This window comes from Lepidochelys kempii, chromosome 11 (assembly GCF_965140265.1).
Source record: "Lepidochelys kempii isolate rLepKem1 chromosome 11, rLepKem1.hap2, whole genome shotgun sequence".
Lineage (NCBI taxonomy): Eukaryota > Metazoa > Chordata > Testudines > Cheloniidae > Lepidochelys > Lepidochelys kempii.
The window spans coordinates 36,382,724-36,406,568 of NC_133266.1; the positions used below are offsets into that span (position 1 = coordinate 36,382,724).

Here is a 23,845-nt window from a genome sequence, read left to right on the forward strand (position 1 = left end):
TGCTGGCGGGGAAAGGGGCAGAGCAAGCATCCACGTCCAGTATGCTCGGTCCCTGCTCCCAGCAGCCGAGCCCAGACAGGGAGAGCAGCCAAACGAGCAGGGGAAACGCACAGGGAAAGGACGGAGCCCCCCTTTCCTCCACCCCACAGGTAACGTGGGGCGGGGAAAGCAAGGAGGATTGGATAGGGGCGGGCGTCCCGGGGGGTGGGGTGGTCAGGGGGCAGAGAGCAGGGGTGTTGGGAGAGGATGCAGGAGTCCCGGGGGGCAGTCAGGGATGGGGAGTTCCGGGGGGGCTGGCATGGGGGCGGGGGCCAGGCCACGCCTCGCTGTTTGGGGAGGCATAGCCTCCCCCACCCTTCCTTACCCGGCCCGCCCTACAATTTCTGTACCGGATGTGGCCAAAAAGTTTGCCCACCCCTGCTCTATTTAAATGAATCCCTATACTTAGCAACAGTATCCTGTTATGGAAAAGAAAAGAAAAGTAGCTAACGAATGGTACATAATGACCTTTTATTTTGTGCTCACACATTTGTTTTATGATATACTTAAGCATAAAAATCTATGACCAGGAGGGAGCACTGGTATAAGGATTTACAATAGGCGCACAGCCAGGTATTTTCAAAAGATGGTGTAGTTATTTTAAAAATTGCCTACTGAAAAAGCTAGGCAAAAAGGATTTCCAAAAATATTTGACCCGACATAACAAGTATTGAGAGGCCAGGAGTAAACTTAATACATCCTAGTGTAACCTTGCCCATAGTCAAATTGCTTATTTGTTCTAGGTATATTTATTTCCTGCACTATAGCATGTGTGTGTATATTTATTTATACATTTAAATAATTTATACATTTATTTTATACATTTATATATGTATAAAAATAATATATGCATGCTAGAGAGGAGTATATCATTTCTGTACTTTATTACCTCATTAAGTAATTCAAAGCTCTATTTAGAAACCAATATTTCCTGGTTTCTGGGACACTAAGCATGCAGTCAGACTGAGGAACGCTGGTTCATTTTTGTTCATTGGTTTGTTTTATATGGTAGTATGATGTGGATAATGGCAGAGCAGCATTAGAGGAAGAAGTCCTTTCCTGCTGTAGGCTACATTGCAAGTCATCATGCAACAGGATTTGTAATTCTCTCTTGAGTTTGGATATTGGTGAACCTATCTAACTGTGCACTCAGGTTTTAGGATTAATTACATGGCTTCCTGTGCTGGAAGAGATTATCACGTTGCCACAGAAGATTTGAGGTTGTTATGCAGAACAAGGGGATTAAAAGGGCTACAGCAGTGGTTCTCAATAGTCCACAATCCTATGTTACGACACTGAAGTTTCACCTCTCCCTTAGTTTTAGCACCTCCCTCCCACCTGGCCAAAAGGAGAGGGTACTCCTGGTTGCCCTGGCCCTACTGGTGACTGCCTCACCAGCCATGGTGAGAACCTGCAGGCACACATAATTGCATAATAGCTTTCTAAATGGGAGTGTGACCAGGCAGAAGAACCATAGTACACTTAGTAACTCCTCCTAGTGCTGGCATATTACAATTAATGTTTTAAATAAAATATAATTGACTGTATTGAAACTAAGATTTAGCTATACTGTAGATCTCTGTTAATTTCACTAACCTGATAAAGTAATAGAAATGATTTAATATCATAATGTTCTAAGGATTTAATATTATAAACTGGCTGAATACCAAGGTAATTTGTGAGGACAGAGTCAGGGCTGAGGACCGTTAGTAGCAACTCTATCAATAGTAAAGGACAAATGCTTATATTAATGTCTGTTCAGGCCAGTGACAGAATGGACTGTCAGCAAAAGTAGCGTTATGCCTCTGCTGAGCAGTCATAGGTCAGCGTTAGAACCTGGTGAAGGCGACGCTGCTGCTGCTTTTCTTTCTCCTTGCCCTTGTGCAGGAGGGATGGTTTGGGGTGAGGGTGTGTCACAAGCAGGGTGTCTACAGTGCCCTGGGAGGCAGGGAGGTGATGGATGGATGTGAGAGATGGGTTTCAGAGGGAGGCTTTATGTGCCTAACTTAAACAATTAGCCACCATGGCCATTTACAAAACCCCCAACTCTGGAGGTGCCGAAACCCCCTCAGTGGCTGTTTTCATTGTTAAAGTTTTGAGGTGCCTAAATTGCAATAGGCAGCTCCTCAGCTACCAACAGTGCCCTGCAGCTTGGTGCCTAATTCATGTCTAAGCTCCAGTAGCATCCCCCTGTCCATCGTACAATTATGCATCCTTCCTCCGAACCCCGCCTACTGGAAGGGAGGTGAATGTGAGTCTCGCATCACTCATGAGCGTGCCCTGACCACACTTGTAGGCTGGAGCAGGGTGTTCAAGCTCTTGTGTTGAAACTTTCCTACTATGTATAAATAATTAGCTGTGTGATGAAGAAGCAAAGGACACTAAAAACCTGATGCCCACTGGTTAGTGCACTTACATATGCTGTAGAAGAACCAGGGTCCTGCAGGCCAGCTAAGCCATGTCACTCAGAAAGTGTTAGGTAACTAGCTCTACTTTGGTTTCATGCAGGCCCGCCTTCTTGTGAAGTCAGTCTTTTGTCCTTCAAGAAAAATGGAGATAGCTAAGTCCCATGGCTCACAGCTTTTAGTACCATCCTTTACTTAAGTTATAGAAGACATGGTGTGAGTGCTCCAGCCATCTGAAGTGGTGTAAGACCTTGACCATGAGTGGCCCTGGTCCCAGGAGAATGCCCTAACCACATGGCTATGGGATAGCCCTGATGCAGGAGCAGCTGCGGGGCAGGGCCTCCATTCCACCTGGTAAAGCTGTCACACCATGTATAAGTAATTAAATATGCCTGGGACTAGCTACAAAGTACTGAGCCTGCTGTACCCCAGTTGCTGCAGGGGAGTGGGAGGTTCACCTAAGACAAGGGCGGGCAAACTTTTTGACCTGAGCAGGGCTGGCCTTACCATGAGGCGAACTGAGGCGGCTGCCTCAGGTGCCAGACTGTGTGGGAGGGGGGGGCGCCACTAGGACCCAGAGTGTAGAAAAATGTGTCTGCTGCTGGTGCATATGTATTCTCTCTGCTCTAGATGCACAGAGATGGTGGAGTGCTGTGCTGGAGGAAGGAGGGCACAAGAGACATAACAGGCGGGCAGGAGAAAAGGTGAGAGGGAATAACAGAAAGCAGCAGGAGCTGCAGGGAAAGAGGGGAGCCTCTTATGTACCTCTCTAGCACCCCCAGGAACCTGGACTGATTTAACACCAGCTTCTCAGGGAGCTTCCTGTTTCCGGCTGCTTCCCTGAACCCACTTGTGAAGAACAGGCAGTCAACTGAAGTAGTAGGAGCCAGTTAGGTCCTTAAGACGCTGATATCTTCCCTCACTCAGGCCCTGCTACCAGCCTGCTTATTTGTCCCCTTAATTGAGTGTTGAGAGCCACTATAGCTGACACAGAACAGCAGTCATGAGTGAAAGAAGAAAACGCCCCTCTGGGGCAGCATTCAGAAAAAGAAAGAAAGCAAAGGGAGCTTTTCTATCTAAGCAGGAAGGGGCTCTCCTGAGATACACAGACACAAGCATTCACGGTGAGCCTTCCGGCCCCAGTGAGAATATACAGGTGACCTGGCAGCTACTGCAGCATCCATAACTCCATCTCAAATGGATGTAACCATGCACATTCCTGAAGAAAAGTGTAGATCAGAGAAGAGTGTGGTGGAGGCACCAGAAACAGCTGCTGCTGAGTTTAGTTCCTTAAGTCGAGATGATCCAGGACTGTGGACCCACTTGAGCACTAGCCTGAGGGACTTCCTTGTACTGCATGGGCCACAGCAAGTGAAAAACTTCATGTTCCACAAAGACAATGAAAATAAAAGCTTCCATCCAACACATTACTGGTGTGAAATCCCCAATGGTGACAAAGTGGAGAGGCCATGGCTTATGTGCTCAAAAACCCAGAATGCTCCATACTGCTTTTGTTGCAAACTCTTCCAGTCTAATGTTCCAGCCACACTGGGTTCTACAGGAACAAAGGACTGGAAAAATCTGTCTAGAAATCTGGCATGCCATGAGAAGGCAGCAAATCACCAGAGAGCATTTCATAGGTGGAAAGAGCTTGAGATGAGACGAAGGTTAAAGGCCACCACAGAGGATCAGCATCAAGAGAAGATTGCATCAGAGTCTCTTTACTGGCAAAATGTTCTAAAAAGGCTCATTGCCATTGTGAGAATGCTTGCTACCCAAAACCTAGCGCTGTGTGGCATTTCAGATCAGCTGTATGTGCCAAACAATGGAAACTTCCTTAAAATTGTGGAGCTGATGGCTGAGTTTGATGCTGTACTCCAGGAACATCTAAGAAGAGTCACCACCCGAGAAATGTACACACACCACTACCTTGGAAAAACAATTCAAAATGAGATCATACAGTTACTGGCAACAAAAGTCAAACAGAAGATTGTGGCAGATCTGAAGTCAGCAAGATATTGCTCTGTTATTCTGGGCTGCACACCTGACATCAGCCATATGGAACAAATGACTTTAATGGTGCATTTTGTAACAATAGAACCTAGTGAAAATGTCCCTGCAATGGTGACTGTCAGAGAGCATTTTTTAGAATTTATTGACCTTGATGATACTACAGGAGCTGGTATGACAAATGCGCTTCTTAAAAAGCTGGAAGATACGGGAATTGCGATAACTGACATGAGAGGTCAGGGCTATGATAATGGTGCCAACATGAGAGGAAAGAACAGAGGAGTGCAGACACTGATCCGAGAGTTAAACCCTTGAGTTTTTTTTGTCCCATGCAGTTCTCATTCATTGAACGTGGTGGTCAGTGATGCAGCATCAGCTTCTAGTTAGGCTGCTAAATTTTTTAATGTAATTCAAAGCATCAATTATTTTTCTCTGCATCAACTCATTGATGGCAAATTTTGACACAACAGCTGGGAACATCCTCTCTGACACTGAAACCATTGAGTGCCACACAATGGGAAAGTCGAGTGGAGGCGATAAAACCTCTCAAACACCAAACTGGGAAGATAGATGTTGCCATTATGGAGGATAATACTATGATAGGAACTGTTCATTGGAGAACAGTGGCAGAGGGAAATGGAATAATCAGAAACATACATAACTTCAAATTTCTATGTGGCTTAGTGTTGTGGCATGACATACTGTTTGAAATAAATGTTGTAAGCAAGAGACTCCAAGGTGTTGACCTTGATATATCTAGAGCAATGGAATAACTGGACACAGGAAAGTCATACCTACAGTCTTACCGGTCAGATGAGGGATTTCAAAACATTCTGAAGAGTGCACAGAAATTGGCAGAGGAACTTCACACTGAAACTATTTCCCACCCATTCAAGAATACAAGAGTCACCGCAGAAGACATTTTGATTATGAGGCACAGGATAATCCCATAAGAGACCCCAAACAACAATTCAAAGTTGAATTCTTTAACCAGGTGCTAGATTGTGCAATACAGTCAGTTGAAGAACGTTTCATGCAGCTCAAGGAACACAGCAGTATATTTGGGATGTTGTATGATATTCCAAAACTCCTCACTGTAGCTGAAGAAGACCTACGCTAGCAATGCAGGGCACTAGAGACAGTGTTGACATATGATGACATGGGCGATATTGATGCGAGTGATTTAGGTGATAAACTAAAAGCCCTTTCAAGATACATTTCAGCAGGATCAACTCCAAAGGCTGTTCTGGAATATATGTACACAGATATGATGACCACCCTCTTTCCAAATGCTTTTGTTGCTCTGCGCGTACTTCTAACACTTCCTGTAACAGTTGCCAGTGGAGAACGCAACTTCTCCAAGCTGAAGTTAATAAAAACACATCTACGCTCCACAATGACACAGGAGAGGCTGGTCGGCCTTACAGCCATCTCAACAGAGCATGAGCTGGCCCAGACTATGGACCTTCATTAAGAAGCAGTTCAAATCTTTGCAACCAAGAAGGCACGGAAAGCACCACTTTGATTATTCAAACAGATAAAATGCCTGTGTTTACTATGCAGACAAGAGAAGTTACATTTGCTGTTCAGGCATTTGAAAGTTAAGTGTTACTTAAAATTTTTGAACAAGGCATTTTAAATTGTTAGTTCTCCTTTAGTGGGGTAGGTAGCAGAGCAGTAACATGAGAGGAGTAGAACAGGAAGAAGGCAGAACTGAGACCTTTCAAAGTTTTGGCCCCAGCGAGGGGGTAGGGGGGTGTCATTTGAGCTCCTCGCCTCAGGTGCCAAAATGTTGTGGGCCAGCCCTGGGCCTCAGGGCCTCATCGGGTTTCCAAAATTGTATGGAGGGCCGGTTAGGGGGCCTGGCCCTCCACCCCATCCAACCCCCCCTTGCTTCTCACCCCCGTTCCCCCCCCCCGGGACTCCTGCCCCATCCAACCCCCCCATTCCCTGTCCCCTGAGGCCCCCCCCAAACCCCCACCCCTGACTGCTCCCCATCACCCCATCCAACTCCTCCTCTAACTGCCCCCAGCCAACCGCCCCTGACTGTCCCCCACTGCCCCATCCAGCCCCCCCTCTCCTTCGTGACTGCCCCCCCAGACTCCTGCCCCCATTCAACCCGTCCACTATCCTGATCACCAGCCCGAACTCCCCTGCACTCTGCCCCTCCTTACCACACTGCCTGGAGCACCGGTGGCTGGTGCCTCTACAGCTGTCCCATCCAATCACCAGGACAGGCAGCCATGCCGCCCGGCGGCACAGTGAACTGAGGGGCGGGGTCAGCCTCCCGGGCCAGGACCTATGGGGCCGGGCAGGAGGGTCCCACGCGCTGTAGTTTGCCCACCTCTGACCTAAAGAGACCTAGCATCCAGGTCACGGCAGAATATGTCAACTCTAAGCCTGTAGGTGCTTGTACACAGCTGTGAGCCCTCTCCTTAGGAGTCAGGCCCCTTAGCCAGTCATTTTTTCCTCCAAGACAAACAAAAGCAGATGCCCACTTCCCTCTGACCCCCAGTGTTTACAACTTTTAGGTTTGCTGTGCAGGCATTCCCACAGAACATGGGGTAGCCACATTCAAAGTCCTTTCAAAGGTGAAGTGTGGTGTGGTGTGGGGTTGGTCACGCCATAGGAGATGGTCCTATCCCCCCACCTCGGGGAGACTGATCGTAGTTGAAGCCGATCCACCATTTATAAATAGGTAACTATGCATATGAGGATAAGTTGCTCAGCTTTTCTTCATCATCCTGGTGCTAGTGCACCGGGCTGGCTTGTGCAAGATCTTTGTGCCGCTTTCCTCTAAGAAAACTAAACTGTGCCTGCAAAGGGCATTAGGTGACTGCAGTATGTTGCTGTCATCCATCTCCCAGCCTTCAGTTTCTTAGACCTTTCTGGGTTTTTTGAGAAGACCAGAGGAGGATGCAGCAGATCCCTTTAAACATTGGGTTAGAGAAGTCACACAGGATCTGAGAAACCTGCAGGCAATTGGCCTGTTCTTAGGGTTGCTTAGGGATTTGAACTTGAGTTTCCCACCACTCATCAGTATGCTCCATACACTGGGCAAGAGCAGTCTAGAATGCAACTTTGTAGCATTATGTATAAATAATGAACTAGGCCTTGGGCTAGAAGAGGGATTGACAACCTTTGGCACGCAGCCACTCAGAGAAATCTGCTGACAGGCAGTTGTTTACCTACAGCGTTCGCAGGTTCGGCCGATCGCAGCTCTCACTGGCTGCAGTTCACCATTCCAGGCCAGTGGGAACTGTGAGCGGCTGAACCTGTGGTTGCTGCAGGTAAACAAACCATCTCGATCTGCTAGTGGATGTTGCTGAGGGGTCGTGTGCCAAAGATTGCTGATCCCTGAGCTACACAAAGACAAAGAATGATGCTCTAGCACCGCGGGGGAGGGCTGGTTTGGATCTTAGAAGACAATTTTCCAGGTTCCTTCTGGGACTAACAGCACATCCCCCTCAGAAAGGGGGCTGTGCCTATCTGACGTGGTGGGAGGTGCTCCTCGATACTTGGCATTCATAGGGGAGAGATCTTTTTCCAAGAAAAGGAGAGGCCATCAGTCTCTAGTACATTTACCCAAGCTCTTTTAGGGATCCACCCATCCTACACTGATGTGTAGCAAGACATTTACCGAGAGTTAGGCCACCCATATTTTGCATACCCCCATTTTGCATGGTTGGGGTTGCAGTGGGCTTGCCTGGGGAGGGGTGGGTAAGAGCAGGTGAGGATGTAAATACCACCTTATTTTGTGGTAGAAAAATAAAAATGTCAAATTGACTGCAATCATACTATGATTGTAGTTTCAGAGTCAGGGCAGTGCTAGTGGGGCAGAAGAGTAATGTTTGGCTTAAATGTTGAGTAAGAACAGGAGGTGAAAGCTGTACTAGAAATGGTAAGTGCTAGAAGAAAAAGATACTTAACTAATAAGAGGAAGAAACAATGGTGTTTTTAAATGCCTGACATGGCTTAGTATGAAATTAATTTTTAACTTCTAACAGCTACAGTGAGGTTTTGATATTAACCATTTCATAAAACAAAAAAGGTCATGCTTCCCCTGTTCAATGGTGCTTTGTGTTTTTGTTTTCAATACAATGTAGCATTCACTGAAGGGCTAGAAATAATATTTTTATCCACAAAATAGGCACAGTACTTGCAAAAGCAGTGCAAGCCCTCCACCGCTGTATCTTAATCCTGACACACAGGGACGTCTGCTTTAGAAAGTACTATAATTTTTAGTATCAGAGGGATCTGTAAAACGACAAAGAGTCCTGTGGCATCTTATAGACTCAGACGTATTGGAGCATAAGCTTTCGTGGGTGAATTTCCACGACATGAATCCGACGAAGTGGGTATTTCCAGAGGCAGGTATAAATATGCAAGCAAGAATCAGGCTAGGGATAATGAGGTTAGTTCAATCAGGGAGGATAAAGGCCCTCTTGCAGCAGTTGAGGTGTGAATACCAAGGGAGGGGAAACTGCTTTTGTAGTTGGCTAGCCAGTCACAGTCTTTGTTTAATCCTCAGCTGATGCTGTCAAATTTGCAAATGAACTGAAGCTCAGCAGTCTCTCTTTGAAGTCTGGTCCTGAAGTTTTTTTTGCTGCAGGATGGCTTCCTTTAAATCTGCTATTGTGTGTCCAGGGAGATTGAAGTGTTCTCCTACAGGTTTTTGTATATTGCCAATCCTAATATCTGATTTGCGTCCATTTATCCTTTTATGTAGGGACTGTCCAGTTTGGCTGATGTACATAGCAGAGGGGCATTGCTGGCACATGATGACGTATATTACAGAGGCACCGCATACTGGCTTGGCTTACTTTCACCTCTGGAAAGGGGCAGTACAAGTAGTTGCAAGGGGAAATTTGGAGGCAAATGCTGATTTAAAGGTGTTTATGTAATCAATTACCCAAGGGAGAACACTGGAAAAAAAATGCTGTACTTCTAAAATACTCACATATGGAAGAATATAAATAAAACAGCAACTGTGCATCTAGAGTATCATCAAACTATATTTGCAAATTTATTTTCTATTAAAAGGCAATATTTCATTATAAAATTCTGTAATGCAGTTGGACTCTCCTTCTGAATGATTAACAACAGAAATCAGACACTCAAGGGAAAAACATAAAAGGAATTGCATATACGCATTAGAAACCCGTACAGTAGACACTACATGAATCACTAAGACAGGCAGACAAAACAGTAACATTTATTGACAGAATAAAAGAACAGTAATGAACAGAGCGCTAGCAACAAATAATAGGTTTATGTTCTGCAATTTATGAGAACTATGACAAATACAAAAAAAATCTGCAGTTTAGGAAATCTCTGGCAAAAACAGTAACGTGTATTGGATTCAAATAAAAAAAGCATACAAGATTAATACCAGGACAATACATATTTTCCATTTAAAGAATACATGAATTACATACTTCAATAAAAATTCTAAAGGAGTTTTTTTCTTGCATTCAGCAAAGATTGATGTGCTAGAAATTGAGTGGGTTAAGATTTCCCATTGGCTTCATCTCGGGAGTCCAAATATTGTTTTAAGTGTGTAAAATTGGAGAGAGAAGTGCTAAGAATGTTTTTAAATTTTTCCTTTCTCATTTACTTTTCTTTAAGTGAAACTGTCAGCAGAAAAGTCAAACAACTGAGTGCTAAAACAATATTACCACTTATAAAGGCACAATAGTTTCCAGACACTGTACGAAGATCCATCTCCTGACCTTCATTGACCAGTTTTTCTGCAGTCATTACAAAATGAGAATATATAAAACCCTACACTTTATCCCAAAATAGAGGAGATTACAGTATCTGTAAAATCAGTGGTTAATATAAAAAGCTAAGCTTATTGTGGAAATTACATTTCCAACATATTGTAAACATTTTTGTTACCTGTGGAGACCTCAAAATATTCTTTGGTATTTTTTACACGGATGCTTAAGGGATCTTTGCAACTGTGCAATTTTATACTTTTTAAATAAGAAAATTGCTCTTGGAATATTTTACATTAGCTAACTTTGCATCATTTTAAAAAATGAAGTGTGCATATATCCTTTTAACAAAGCGGATGTATCTTTTTAACCAAATATTTCCTAGTTATAAGTAGCTGTACTTAATTGTTTTGGCCAAAAACCCATTTTTGGAATAGATCTGATGGATTACAGGATACCAAAATTGGATGTTCTCCATTTCCCGTAAGGCACATATTTAATGCTGCATTATGTAACAGTTGATCCTAGAGAGGAGAAGGGAGGGAAACAAAACAACACACAGAGTAAGTTTAAATGTTTGTTTGTAATTTTTTGTGAATTTACTGCTAGTTTTTTAGGGTGGGGCCCAACAGGTAGACTCAGAGACTGAAACCCTATTTATTCAAACAGGTAAATCAGCATGCAATGGCACAACAAACTGCCCCACATTGTCCCACAAATTTATATCAAGCTGTCAGGGAGGGGCCACTTCTAGGGATGAAAGAAAAGTCCATTCTCTATGCCCAGTTGATCCTTGGCATTTCCGCCAAGAGAGTTCTACATGGGTGCTAGTGCACCAATTGTTTAAGTTTTTTGTGATGTGGACATTTCTCCACTGGGACAGGACTGAGGCCATCATTTTACATTTGCCACAGCATAGCCAACAGAATGGGCTGTATTTCAATCTGCAACCTAAAGGTGAAAATGTCTATACACTTTTTTCCCCAGGGCTGAGCTATCCATTCTTGTCTTTTGCTATAAATAAAGTCGTGTTAACCCTGTAGCAACTCGTAATTGATCAAAAACATCTTTTCTTTCAATTAAAATAGATACATCTTCATTTACTGCATAAATTGCTTGGAAGTACCTTTCGAAGTTCCCACTTCTCTTCTCCAGGGGTGAATGTTTTTTTACCTCTGTAGTTACAGACCTGAAGCTGCACTGGTCCTTGAGAAGCATACAGACAAAGCTCCTTCTGAATGTTATGTCGAATCTCAGAGTGTTCAGAGTATTCAAAGTACTATATAAATAAAAATTAAATACATTTTAACATATATTAGGTGGAAACAAGCAACCACAGCACTAAATTAATTCCTTGAAATTCCATGACAAAAACAAGTCAAGTTTAAAAAAAAGTGCATCATTCTAGAGAGACATGGTGGGTGAGGTAATATCTTTTATTAGACCAACTTCTGGTGGTGAGAGAGACAAGCTTTCGAGCTACACAGAACTCTTCTTCAGATCTGGAAAACTAACTCAATAGCTTGTCTCTCTCACCACCAGAAGTTGGTTCAATAAAAGATATTACCTCACACACCTTCTTTCTCTAATATCCAGGGACCAATACTCCTACATCACTCTTGCATACAACATTGTATCATTCTGTTATCTAACAGTTTAAATACAGAATCCAGGTTCAAATATTTATCATGCATGTTATGCAAATATTTACATAAGTTAAATATTCATATACATTTGCTTACATGGAAACTTAGTAAGTATTACAGCTAGTATTTTTAAGTATTACACAAAAAACTATGTTACAACCTTAATTCAGCCCCCTGAATTATGATAAAATCTTTTATTATATGATCACATTACTATTTTTCCATAGGCCCCTGCCTCATAAAAGGGGCCAAATTAAGGTTGCATGCACTACTTTAATTTTAGCATTAAAGCATAAATTTAGCACTTTTGATTACTTGACTTTTAATGTATTTCTTCTATGTAATCTACTATCATTTTTTTAAAAAGCAACTGAAAAAAACAAATTCCATCATGTGGAAATGTATTGATTCCCACTTGGTTCATTAGCAGGGTTATAACCTTTATGTCCACAGCACAGATCTCAGCCACTTGACTTCATAGAGCAGGGGTGGGCAAACTTTTTGGCCTGAGTGCCACATCGGGGTGCCTCCCCAAACAGCCTGGCCCCCGCCCCCCATCTAACCCCCTCAGAACTCACAACGCATCCAACCCCCCCGCTCCTTGTCCCCTGACCGCCCCCCCCCCCCCTCGAATCTCCACCCCATCCAACTGCCCCCTGCTTCCTGTCCTGTCCCATGACTGCCCCCCGGGATCCCCTGCCCCTTATTCAACCTCCCCGCCCCCTTACCATGCTGCACAGAATAGCAGGACTGGCAGCTGTGCTGCCTGGCCAGAGCCAGCCCCACTGTCATGCTGCCCAGTAGGAGCTCGCAGCCCCGCTTCCCAGAACGCTGGTGGCACGGTGAGCTGAGGCTGTGGGGGAGGGGGAACAGCAGAGGCGTGGCCAGGGGCCAGCCGGGAGCTCAAGGGCCAGGCAGGATGGTCCCACAGTCTGGATGTGGGCCACAGGCCATAGTTTGCCCACCTCTGTCATAGAGGAACTGATAACAATAGTAGATTGCTGTCCTCTATGGAGGCTAGTCACTAAAAGGATATGTAGGCACACATTTTGCCAGTGTGTTTCACAACCATTTGCTGACCACAGAGGAACACTAAGATTTAGGAATCCCGGGTTATTATGGGAGTGCACTCTAGTTATTCCAGAAAATTCTGCCTATGTCCCCACCTAAAAGCTAGCCCTTCCAGCTGGTGCTTGTTACAGTTCCAGCCTCCTCTGTTCTCATCTCTCTCATTATACCAGTCTGTTCATCAGCGCCAAGTCATGATCTCCCTCATCCCTTCAACTTCAGGTCTCCCACACCCACATCTCCCTAAGGCTCTTCACCCCAGTCTCCCCCACCCCAACCTACACCACTAAGTTTGGTTCTTCACTCCTATGCACTCCAGTCAGTCAGCTTCCTCCTCACTATCTGGACCCTAGCAGGGGGAGCACTGAGAATACAGACTCCTTGCTCTCAGCTCCTGAACCCAACATCACGAAGGCCCCTGATCTCCAGGAGGAACAACTGCAGAGAAAGTCCTCTTCAGCCCATGCTGACCTGGGATGCAGCATGCTCAGTGTACATGGAATATTCACAGAATTTAGCTCACAAACTCTAACATATCTCTACTGAGCATATGCTTAACAGAGATTTTAGACAGTCAAAAGTCAGCCAAGTTTTGGCAGGTTTTTACAGGGACGGTAAAGGCACATCCCCAATATCAGTATGACCACCTTTCCAGATTTTAAGCCCCTACTCCAAAACAGAGTTGCTAAATATGGAGTTTAGTATTTTTCCCTAATCTTTCTGAGATATAGCTGTACCATTTTTGCTGAAATAAAAAAAATTACCTTGAGGCAGACACCCAGCATGGAAAATTTCAACCCAAACCAATGAAGTTTATCAAAGTTTATAAACAGAAAATGCATTGTTATAACAGGAAGTGCTGAGCATCTTTAACTGCACACATCACTACCAGCACCATCTATTATAAATACAGATTTTAAAAGAATTTTAACAAGATTCACAATATTATGATTGAGCAGAAAAAAAAATGTGCAATTTTGCTTCACTTCACCAAGACAAATTGTTAAAGTAGATATGGCAGACTCGGCCTTTATGTGGCAGATCTTTTAATACCATGCTTTTGTACCAAGGTTGGGTAAATCGCTAAAGAGATTAATATAGAATCATAATCCCTCAAGTAACATAGTGAATGGGATCCAAAGGAAAATGCTGTGTAACATAGCAAGTCAGCTAGCCCAGACCTACAACTGCCCTTTTCTCATTTAAATTAATAGGGAAAATTTCCATTTACTTTAATGGTGCAGGATCAGACTCCTAGGTTGTGCAGCTGTTAAATACTGAATATATCATAGATAACATCCAATGATTTTACTGAGAAAAAGAGACATAAAAAAAAAGATTTGAGGAAAAAAAACAGGTATCAAATCAGCAGTGAGATAACTTTTCAGTTACAACTATTTTTATTAAACACGTACTGATGTTTACAGTGGTTTTAGTAACATTTACTACTAATGACTGTGTGAGGCAGCATTTAAGAAAGCAGCATAGACCGTTCTTTTTTGTTTTGTTTTTTAACACTACAGTAGTGGCTAGAGGACCTGAGTCCTCTATCAGAGATGCACTGTACTGTATGCTGTACAAACACACATTAAAAGGCAATCCGTGCCCCAAGAGCTGTGTGTCAAGAAGAGCTCCTGTTGGGAAATTCAGGAATTTAAAATGTTATATTTCTCAAAATGCTAGATTGGCACAGGGCAGACCACTCTGACCTCCCACTATGAAGCTGTAAGCATGACAGGGCAGGTAGCTCAGGCCTGGCTGTTCGATCATGCACTGACAGTTTCCCACCGGCTTCCTCCTTGACAGCGTGAGTCCTGGTGACAGAGAAAGAAGCAGTAGGAGGAAGAATAAGAGAAAAGAAGAGTCAAGATAACATTTACAAAGGAAAAGCGGGGGAAAAGAAGTGTTTCTGTAGCAGAGACGTCAAATGAGGAAGAACTGCAAGTTGTGTGACAGAGCCAGTGAACTGGTGTCATGTGGCTGAGATATCTATTCTGTGCACTTTCAGAAATTTTTTCATCCAACTGCCCCTGTAAATTCCACTAAGGGAACGCTTACTGAGTAGCCCAGTAACCTCAGAAATGGAGGTTTAACCCGTCCTGAGAATACAGTTATACTAGAAATTTGCACCAACAATTTTCTAAATTCAAAAGAAATGGTCCTCCGTAATACAGTTTGCAATTACTGCAGTGTCAGCTTCTGCTATTATAGGTGAAGACACCCAAAGCTATTTCTTTTAACTAATTTCAAACCACTTCTATGGTAAAAATACCATTGTGAGTGTATGCAATTTCTCACTTGTATGAATGCGCCTGGGTGTTTGTCTGTCTAAAGTTACATGTGCAGTTTTTGTGCAAGCAATTTTGAAGAACTGAACCATAACAGCGAAATATCACAGAAAATTCCTTGCAATTTTTACATTTACTATCCTCTCATGCAAGAATATATAGGTAACAAAAACCATTAGCTTATCTTCATACTAAAATATGTATGCCAATACTACTAGAAGGAAAATTAAGCTTGGGATAGGGATATGTTATAGCTGTGTGGACTAGCTGTGAAAGAAATTAAGTACAACAACATTTTACCTGGTTTCCCCCAAGTCCATGACAAGTATACATAATTAATGGTTTGCCACCATGGTTATTTTCGCCAACATCCAGACATAGACGTCTACCTACATTTTTTAACTGAAGAAAACAGGTTATTTTTGCATATAACTAAGTTATTTGAAACTTGCCAACAATTAAAAAGAGTAAACAGCTATTTTACTTAAAGTTCTATCTTTAAATGTACAACCCTGTCCACACTAGAAGTTAAATCTTTGCTAGACAAAACCTCATTATTGTATTCTGATAGTACCGACAATAGGTTAGGCATTGTGCACACACTCAAGTAGACATATTCTATATTCTGAACAGCTGGCAATATAAGAAGGCAAGCAACCTATTAAGGTTGTAGGAGACAGCTAAAACAAAATAGTTTACAATAAACATTCACTACTCCCAAATGCACCTGACCTTAACCAATATTAGTAGGCTAATATAGGACTATAACACGTGAGGAGTAACATTGTGGCCTTATAGATGAGTGCTGAGAAGGAATCCACATGCAAGAGACAGTGTGGAAGGAGCCAAAGACAGTTGTGGGAAAAGCTAAAACAGGATTCTAGCAGTTTCCCTCATCAGTTTGAGCAGGGATTTCTCTCTGAAAACCACGTTACAGACCATCTAAAGTTGCATTTATACTGACAGTTTCTGGAAAAATCTCTCACCATTTAACTAACACTGCTGCTGCAGCCGCTTCAGAGCTAGAAAATATAGGAGTACTAATGTTACTACCATCTGAACAGGGTTATCAGACATCAGTCAAGTAAAAAGGGCACCTGTGGAGCTACATCAGTGCTAGTGATGAGGGAGATTTTCATAAAAAATACCAGTATACACAAGGTTAAAAGAATCAGTCTAAAGAATGTTCTTCTAGCAAAATTTGGAGAAAAGAATTCCCACACTAGTCAGGGAAATTCTAGAACCATGCTAACAATAACTGAATTAAACTTGCTAGTACTATTTTTTATTCTACTTTAGGGTTGAAATCAGGCAAACTTTAGTGGTAGGATTATATAGTGAAACAGAAATTAACCAAAATTGGAAATACACTCACAAATCCAGATAATGGAGGATTCAGGTCTGGTACATATGCCTCAGGATAAACATTATTTAGATACCAAGTAAAATTTTTACACTGTAGCCGCTGCCTCAAATCAAGTCTTTTTGAGATGTCTCCAAATGTTCTCTGTTGGGAAAAAACACCCCAAAACACTAATAAATCAGATTTATATAACTAATGAAGATGCCCTGGGGAGTCGCACTAAACAAGTGCTTGAGTTTAACATTTAAATCTAAAACTATAAATATCTTTTAAAAAAATACTGGGTTGAAACAGAAAACAGCATTTAATAATTTAATACATAAAAATTGCATCTATTTGACTTATAGAGACAAAGTACCATTGACTTCTTGCACATACTTCCAACTGCTACAGGCAGAGCAAACCCATGCTTCTTCTGAAGCAGTGCTGTAAGGGTCCTCAGTGGCAACAGGGAGCAGAGAAACATTGGCTTATTAAGGCAGACAAGTTGCTATTTAAGCAATATATAAGGCCCTTTGTTTTCAATTTTTACTGATTTTTACTGAAAATTTCCCAAGTTGAACAAAAAGCTAGTTGGATTTTATTTTTTTAATCAAATTTTCACCTAAATTTGGACCACATAAGTTATGAAAATACCGATTATGTTAAGAAAATCTAACACATTACATTAGGTTAACAATAAATTAGTCTAAGTGTAAATGTGAGGCTGTCAAAGTAAGGCAATGTAGTGGAAGATACACACACATATGCAGTGCAGTTTAATGCTGTGTGTATGTACCGTCCATGTACCGTTCATGAAATAAAACACAGCATTAAACTGCTTCTGTTCTGATCTGGGATACAAAACTAATGAAGGAATATATTCCGTTCATTGCTAAGCAGGGCTTAGGGCTGTTGTCAAACTGCGAAGGTATATCTAGCGGGGCCTGCATGGGGTTAGTCTTGACTTGGATAATAAAGTGGAGAGCGTGCTTATAAAATCTGCAAATGACACCAAACTAGGAGGAGTTGCAAGCACTTTGAAGAACAAAATTAGAGTTCAAAATTACCTTGACAAATTGGAGAATTGGTCTGAATTCAACAAGATGAAATTCAATAAAGATAAGTGCAAAATACTTCAATTAGGAAAGAAAAATCAAATGCACAACTATAACATGGGGAATAACTGGCTAGGTCAGGGGTGGGCAAACTTTTTGGCCCAAGGCCACATCGGGGTTATGAAACGGTATGGAGGACCGGGTAGGGAAGGCTATGCCTCTCCAAACAGCCTGCCATCCGCCCCCTCCCACTTCCAGCCCCCTGACTGCCCCCCTCAGAACCCCCACCCATCCAACCGCCCTGCTCCTTGTCCTCTGACCACCTCCTCCCAGGACCCCCACCCCCTATCTAAGCTCCCCTGACCACCCCGACCTCTAGCCACACCCCTGCCACTGAAAGGCCCCCCGGGACCCCTGACCCATCCAACCCCCCACTTTTTGTCCTCTGACCGCCCTCTCCTGGGACCCCTGTCCCTAACTGCCCCCCCCAGGACCCCAACCCCCTATCCAGCCCCCTGGCTCCCTGCCCCCCCCCCACCAGGACCTCCTGGGACTCCACCCCCTATCCAAACCTCCCTGCTCCCTGTCTCCTGACCGCCCCCCTTCCCGAAACTCCACCTCATCCAACTGCCCCCGTCCTTGGACTGCCCCCCGGGACCTCCTGCCCCTCTCCCCCACCCCCTTACCAGGCTGCTCAGAGCGGCAGGACAGGCTTATTGGAAAGCCTGGGAGGTGGGCAGGCACAAGCCGCGCTGCTGGCGTGACTGCGGGGGAGGGGGGCTAGTGGAGGAGGAGCCGGGGGGCAAGCCTCCCCCGCCAGGAGCTATGGGGCCAGGCAAGACAGTCCCACGGGTTGTAGCTTGCCCACCCCTCGGCTAGGTGGTTTACATCAGGGATGAATTTGGCCCAAAGTTACTAACCGTGGTTTAGTTTACAGCCTAAAAAGGTACACATGGACAAGATTCAAATCTCACACTAGATACTTTGTTATAAAACAAAATTAATAAATGTGAAAATGCATCTAAACAGATTATTCTATTTTAGATGTTTTACTGTATATTTTGATGTAGTACAGAGATTCTCAAGCTGTGATCCAGGGACTGCTTGGGTTCACAAACTAAGTCTAAGGGGTCCACGAAAGACAGACTGAAAACTGACTGAACAGAATTCAACTCTATATACAGACAACAGATTTCCAAAGGGGTCTACACCTCCATTTGAAAATTTTTAGGGATCTGCAAATGAAAAAAGGTTGAGAACCACTGATGGAGTAGTTACAGCAGAAAACAAATTTCAATTAAGTGTCAGTGTTTCTTCTATCTCAAGGCAAAGATATTTCAGTAGCCTGATGGTTGCCTAATACATTTCCACTGTTCAGGAACTTAGTTGTAGTTTTTCCTACAAACTTTCTGTTCACAAATCATTTGCTTAACAGCAGCAGCAACAAAAGGCAGCTTTTTAAAAGTCACCAAATTTTGGGCAGTGAAACCATTTATCAGTTTCCAGCATTTTCATAAAAATACGCCAATTCAATTTTTTTTTTGCTTACAAAGGGCTTTATTAATGAGCAAATGGCTATATTAATAAGCTGTATAAATGAGCAAAAACATTTTTATGATGTAAAAATGGAATTATGCCATTTGGTAAAATGAAAGGCCTGCAAAAACTGTTTTTTGAAATAGATCCATTTTTTTACTTTTTATTACTCCACCAAAAGCATATTTTTGATCATCAACATTTTTCAAACAGCTCTGTGATGCGGCTTAACCACTCCTCTAACAGGTGACAGGCGTAAGAGCCAATTAGTGCACCTGTGATTGATGGATTGATTGCCTCCTGAGCTGAGGGGGCAGATTTAGGTAAGGATCATTAGACACCTGAATCTTATACAGAATCCAAGGTATTCAGTAAAAAGAGGACTGGACTCTTCTGTGGAGAGAAATCCACGGGGTTGGGGGGCAAAGATAGGGTTTAAGCAAGTAAGAGGCTCCACAGGGAGGAGGTTACGTTCCTGTGGGGGAGGTTCTAAATTAGGGTAGTTAAAAACACTTCAATGGAGTGAAAGAGGGATTAGTTCAGAAGAAAAAGGAGAAGCTGCGAGGATCTAGGAAGACTCTAGGGGCCTGAGAACTAAAGGGAGGCTGTATTAAGCACAGAATGTGGGGAAAAAGCACAAGGAGGCTTAGAGTTAGGAAGTGGCCCAGGGAAACAGCAGCATGTCTGAAGAAGCACAGCTAGCTGCTTCATACAGGGTCTCTGGGCCAAAAGCCAGATTAGAGAGTTGGCCTGGTTACCCCTAGTAGCCCCTGAGGCAGGGGCATGAAAGTGCAGTGGAAAGAATATTAAGCTCAGGGTGTGACTGAAGACTGACCCCAAGAGACAGGCTTAAGAATAACCCCAAGAGGTTTTTGGACCTAGTTACCCTGGAAGGGGACTGAACTTTATGGGACTTGGCTGGAGGACTGAGCCGGAGGACTGAGCCACAGAAGACCCAGTGAGAGGTATAACTATCTACAGGATAGGCTGGTGACAAGGATTCCTTGCAGCATTGTACTCTGACATAAAGGTGTGGTGAGTACGCTACTTTACAAGCTCTAATTATAGGACTTTAAAGAGCAAACAGAATTCAAGAGTAAGTGAAACACCTATCTTTATTTACTGGATATTTGAGCAAATAAAACATTGTCCTGCCTAGTACTTTTGATTAGAATTTCTAGAAGTCTTACATACTTTTGTCAATAAATAACTTTTGCTCACCAAAACTTTCAGTGCAGCAAGAGTGATTTCTAATACCACCACCACCTACTTGTTTCACAATTTTTCCTGCTTCTATGTTTCTCCGGTAAAATATTTCTTTATATTCATCCATCCAGACTTCTGCAAGGCGAACTTGATTACGTGTGATCACTTGAGTGCCTTTTGGAAAAGTATGGGGGCTCTTGCTGCGAAAGACATGGCCAACAACAGAGCAAGGCATGATCTCCAGTTGTCCACCACATTGCCATACCTGGTGATAGAATTTTTACAAGGTCTAAAAACAACATATACTTTATACTTTACAATTTTAATGTTTCATCTTAAGCACCCAGGTAAGAGCTCTAGTTCATATAGCCGGTTTCAGAGTAACAAGCGCGTTAGTCTGTATTCACAAAAAGAAAAGAAGTACTTGTGGCACCTTAGAGACTAACCAATTTATTTGAGCATAAGCTTTCGTGAGCTACAGCTCACTTCATCGGATGCATACTGTGGAAAGTACAGAAGATCTTTTTATTCACACAAAGCATGAAAAAATGGGTGTTTACCACTACAAAAGGGAGAGAAAACCTTTTGTAGTGGTAAACACCCATTTTTTCATGCTTTGTGTGTATAAAAAGATCTTCTGTACTTTCCACAGTATGCATCCGATGAAGTGAGCTGTAGCTCACGAAAGCTTATGCTCAAATAAATTGGTTAATCTCTAAGGTGCCACAAGTACTTCTTTTCTTTTAGTTCATATCACGTTAGAAAATGGGGTTTGTTAATCAAAATTCAAATCCACAGGTGAATGTTGGAAGCATAAATTTTGGATATCAAATCCAAATACACTTTATTACTATAGTGACCAAGCCTATTATTTATTCTATTATTTTCTGCCCATAGATTACTGATAGCTCAGGTCTTCATGTTCTTTCAATCCATGACCTCTCTGGTGAATCAGTCAACTAGGGGGACACATTTACTGGACTGACGTAAGGCCAGACATAGGATTATATCTAAACTTACTCTGAAAGACATTTCTATATTTTCTCCTCCCCATATTTCCATTTCTTCATCATAGCTTCCAATATATTCAAAATAGTCTTTTGATATTGAAAAAAGACCTCCAGCAAAAGTAGGAGTTCTGCAAAAAGAGAAACCATTAAGTAAGTTACTGATGCAAGGTTTAAACTGGCTGAAGGGCTTCTCTACCAGGGGAGCTTCACTAGCATAATTATACCACTGCAGTTATAGTAGTGTAACTCCCTGTGTGGATATGCTGATTCCAGAACAAACTAAACTGGAAAAAGGCACTCTTATGCCAGAATAAGTGTTCATACAAGGAGTTATGCTAGAATAACTATAGCTGTATATCTATATCAATACATTTTCCTATGTAGACAAGTCATTAGTAAACTTTATGCATTTTTCCATCCCCGTAAGTAACCAAACTATGTTGGCAGCACCTTGTGATCCAATGAGCAGACAAAAAGTTGCTGAAAGGGCAGAGGGCATCAGTAAAGATGTCTGGCCTCTTTCCAATGTATTGAGATATTGAGATCAACCACTGTGTGTGTTATTCCATGCTGGTGCTCAGCCTAAAGCCTGGCCAGATATGACTATTCACTACCATGATACTAAGCACCCCAGCTGTTCTGGAATTTGGGGGAGATTCACCTTTCTCTGTGGGTATTCTAGCAGAATTCAGTTATATGGTCTCTGAGAAGGATTGCTCGGAAAAATTTCTTAATCCATACTAAAAAGGGTCCATTTGCCATCTTCTCAGTGACCCTTAACATTTTAATTCTGGCTTTATTCTCAAGGGTGCAACATCAGTTCAGTGTCACTCTGCAAAAGATGTAAGAAAAACAGTCTTATGCAGATGTGGAACTTCCTGGATCAGTAGCCATAAATAACTTTTAGGCTATTTCCCTCATCAGTTTAAGCGGTTCTTGAAGTATATCAAAGCATTTGTGTAGCATGTCAACTTTTATTTACAAAACCTTTTGAAAGTCAAAAAAGACTTTCTAAATATAGAAATTACTATTATGGACATAGTAGTCGATAGATATGGGTGTCTGCCATCTTTGTAAGATGATGAGCAGCACACACAACAAGCTTGTTTTCTCAGTTTGGACATTTTAACAAACTTGCCACCATCCATAAAGTCCCCACTTAGGGTTTTTTTATTTTTAATTCTTGAAGCATTTCAAGATGTGAAATATGAATAAACAGAAAAAGCTGATGCCCAGGCAGCAGAGCTAATGAAAAGTATGTATTTCCTCCCCCCGAATCTCCCCCTACACTTTTTCAATGCACCTATCATTCAAATCTATTATACATTCCCAAGATGCAAGATACAAAACACTATAAATAGGCATATAATAATTAGTCATTACTAATGAGTTACGACAGACAAGAGATCAAGAGTTCTTTAAGATATCAGGATGGATGGCACTTAAACAAACCAATGCAATGAACTTTAGAACTAAACACCAGAAAGAGAGAGAGAGAGAAAACAGAAAATGTGCTTGCATTCCAGGAAAATTGTTTTCACTCCACCCACATTTATACACTATTAGTCCTCCTTTGTCTAGTTTTTCTGGTAACATACATGGGATGGTTCTGCTATATTTTTGTTACCTTGCTGTGAAACAGTACTATGCCCCAGTATGAGTTTAAATAAGTGCCTGACAATGAGACAGTTTCAACCAGTATACTTTATGGAGACTAACTGTGTCTACACTAGCATTTTTTCCCTCTCTGAAATTTCTTGTAGCTGCAGATCCACTATTGGGAGTGCTAGCATAGACAGGCTACGGGCATTCTAACCACAACATTATCTAACTCCATTCAAAATGGAATTAGATGATGTAGTAGTTAAAAATTTAACTGATAGAAATGGTCATGTAGACAGACTAACACTGCTTCCACTGCTGGAAGCAATTATCGGAAATTATGAACAAAATCTAGGGGAGAAAGACAATGTGTTTATATTTATATTTTAAAGTTGTTTGTAAAAATTTGACTTGTAAAGAAATAAAATCTAGAGAAAATATTTCAATAAGTGAAAGAGCTCAAATCATAAGACATTAAGACTTCTGATTCCAGTGCTGCTATTCCCATCCTCAGGCAAAGAAGTGCTTTGTTCAGAAGTTGCTAATTAGAATTTTTTTAGCAAACAATTTGCAAAGTGAAGAATTTCAAATATTCTATGAGCTCAACTGTTTACCTAATTGGATAGGTTTCATCTTTTCTTCTTCTATTTTCATGTTCAGGAAGAGATTCCCATCCAAATGATAAACTCCAGTCAAAATTTCCTCTGTTATGGTTATGTCCATAAGGAGAAGGCTTGCTGAATTCAAAAGTATTAAGATCTATGGATGCAATGTCAGGGCTTACAACAGCAGTGTAGTTCTCAGCTATTCGTGCCAACAATGGCTCTAACCAGCCATAAAAACATTCACCTACGGGGATGAGGGGGAGGGGGAAGAGAGAAAAGAATTAATTAAATGAAGCACTGGACTTTTTCT

At 42.3% G+C, this 23,845-nt stretch overlaps 1 protein-coding gene and 1 long non-coding RNA gene across 7 annotated transcripts in view; one reads left to right on the plus strand and one right to left on the minus strand.

Moving 5' to 3' along the window:
* The window catches only part of LOC140895602 (uncharacterized), a 29,851-nt gene continuing 6,006 nt past the window's right edge, over positions 1–23,845 (plus strand). The window contains exons 1-2 of the long non-coding RNA XR_012154284.1: positions 1–149; positions 20,450–20,665. This is a non-coding gene — a long non-coding RNA (uncharacterized lncRNA). The remainder of the gene's footprint in view (positions 150–20,449; positions 20,666–23,845) is intronic.
* The window catches only part of GALNT3 (polypeptide N-acetylgalactosaminyltransferase 3), a 50,166-nt gene continuing 35,822 nt past the window's right edge, over positions 9,502–23,845 (minus strand). For 3 of the 6 annotated variants that reach the window (XM_073305701.1, XM_073305702.1, XM_073305703.1), the window contains exons 5-11: positions 23,545–23,779; positions 21,339–21,456; positions 20,383–20,583; positions 16,552–16,683; positions 15,477–15,578; positions 11,301–11,453; positions 9,502–10,698 (exon numbers count right to left, since the gene is read on the minus strand). In XM_073305701.1, coding sequence (XP_073161802.1) covers positions 10,576–10,698; positions 11,301–11,453; positions 15,477–15,578; positions 16,552–16,683; positions 20,383–20,583; positions 21,339–21,456; positions 23,545–23,779 — 1,064 coding nt within the window. In that variant the 3' untranslated portion in view covers positions 9,502–10,575. The other 3 variants (XR_012154282.1, XR_012154283.1, XM_073305705.1) reach the window with 3 other exon arrangements.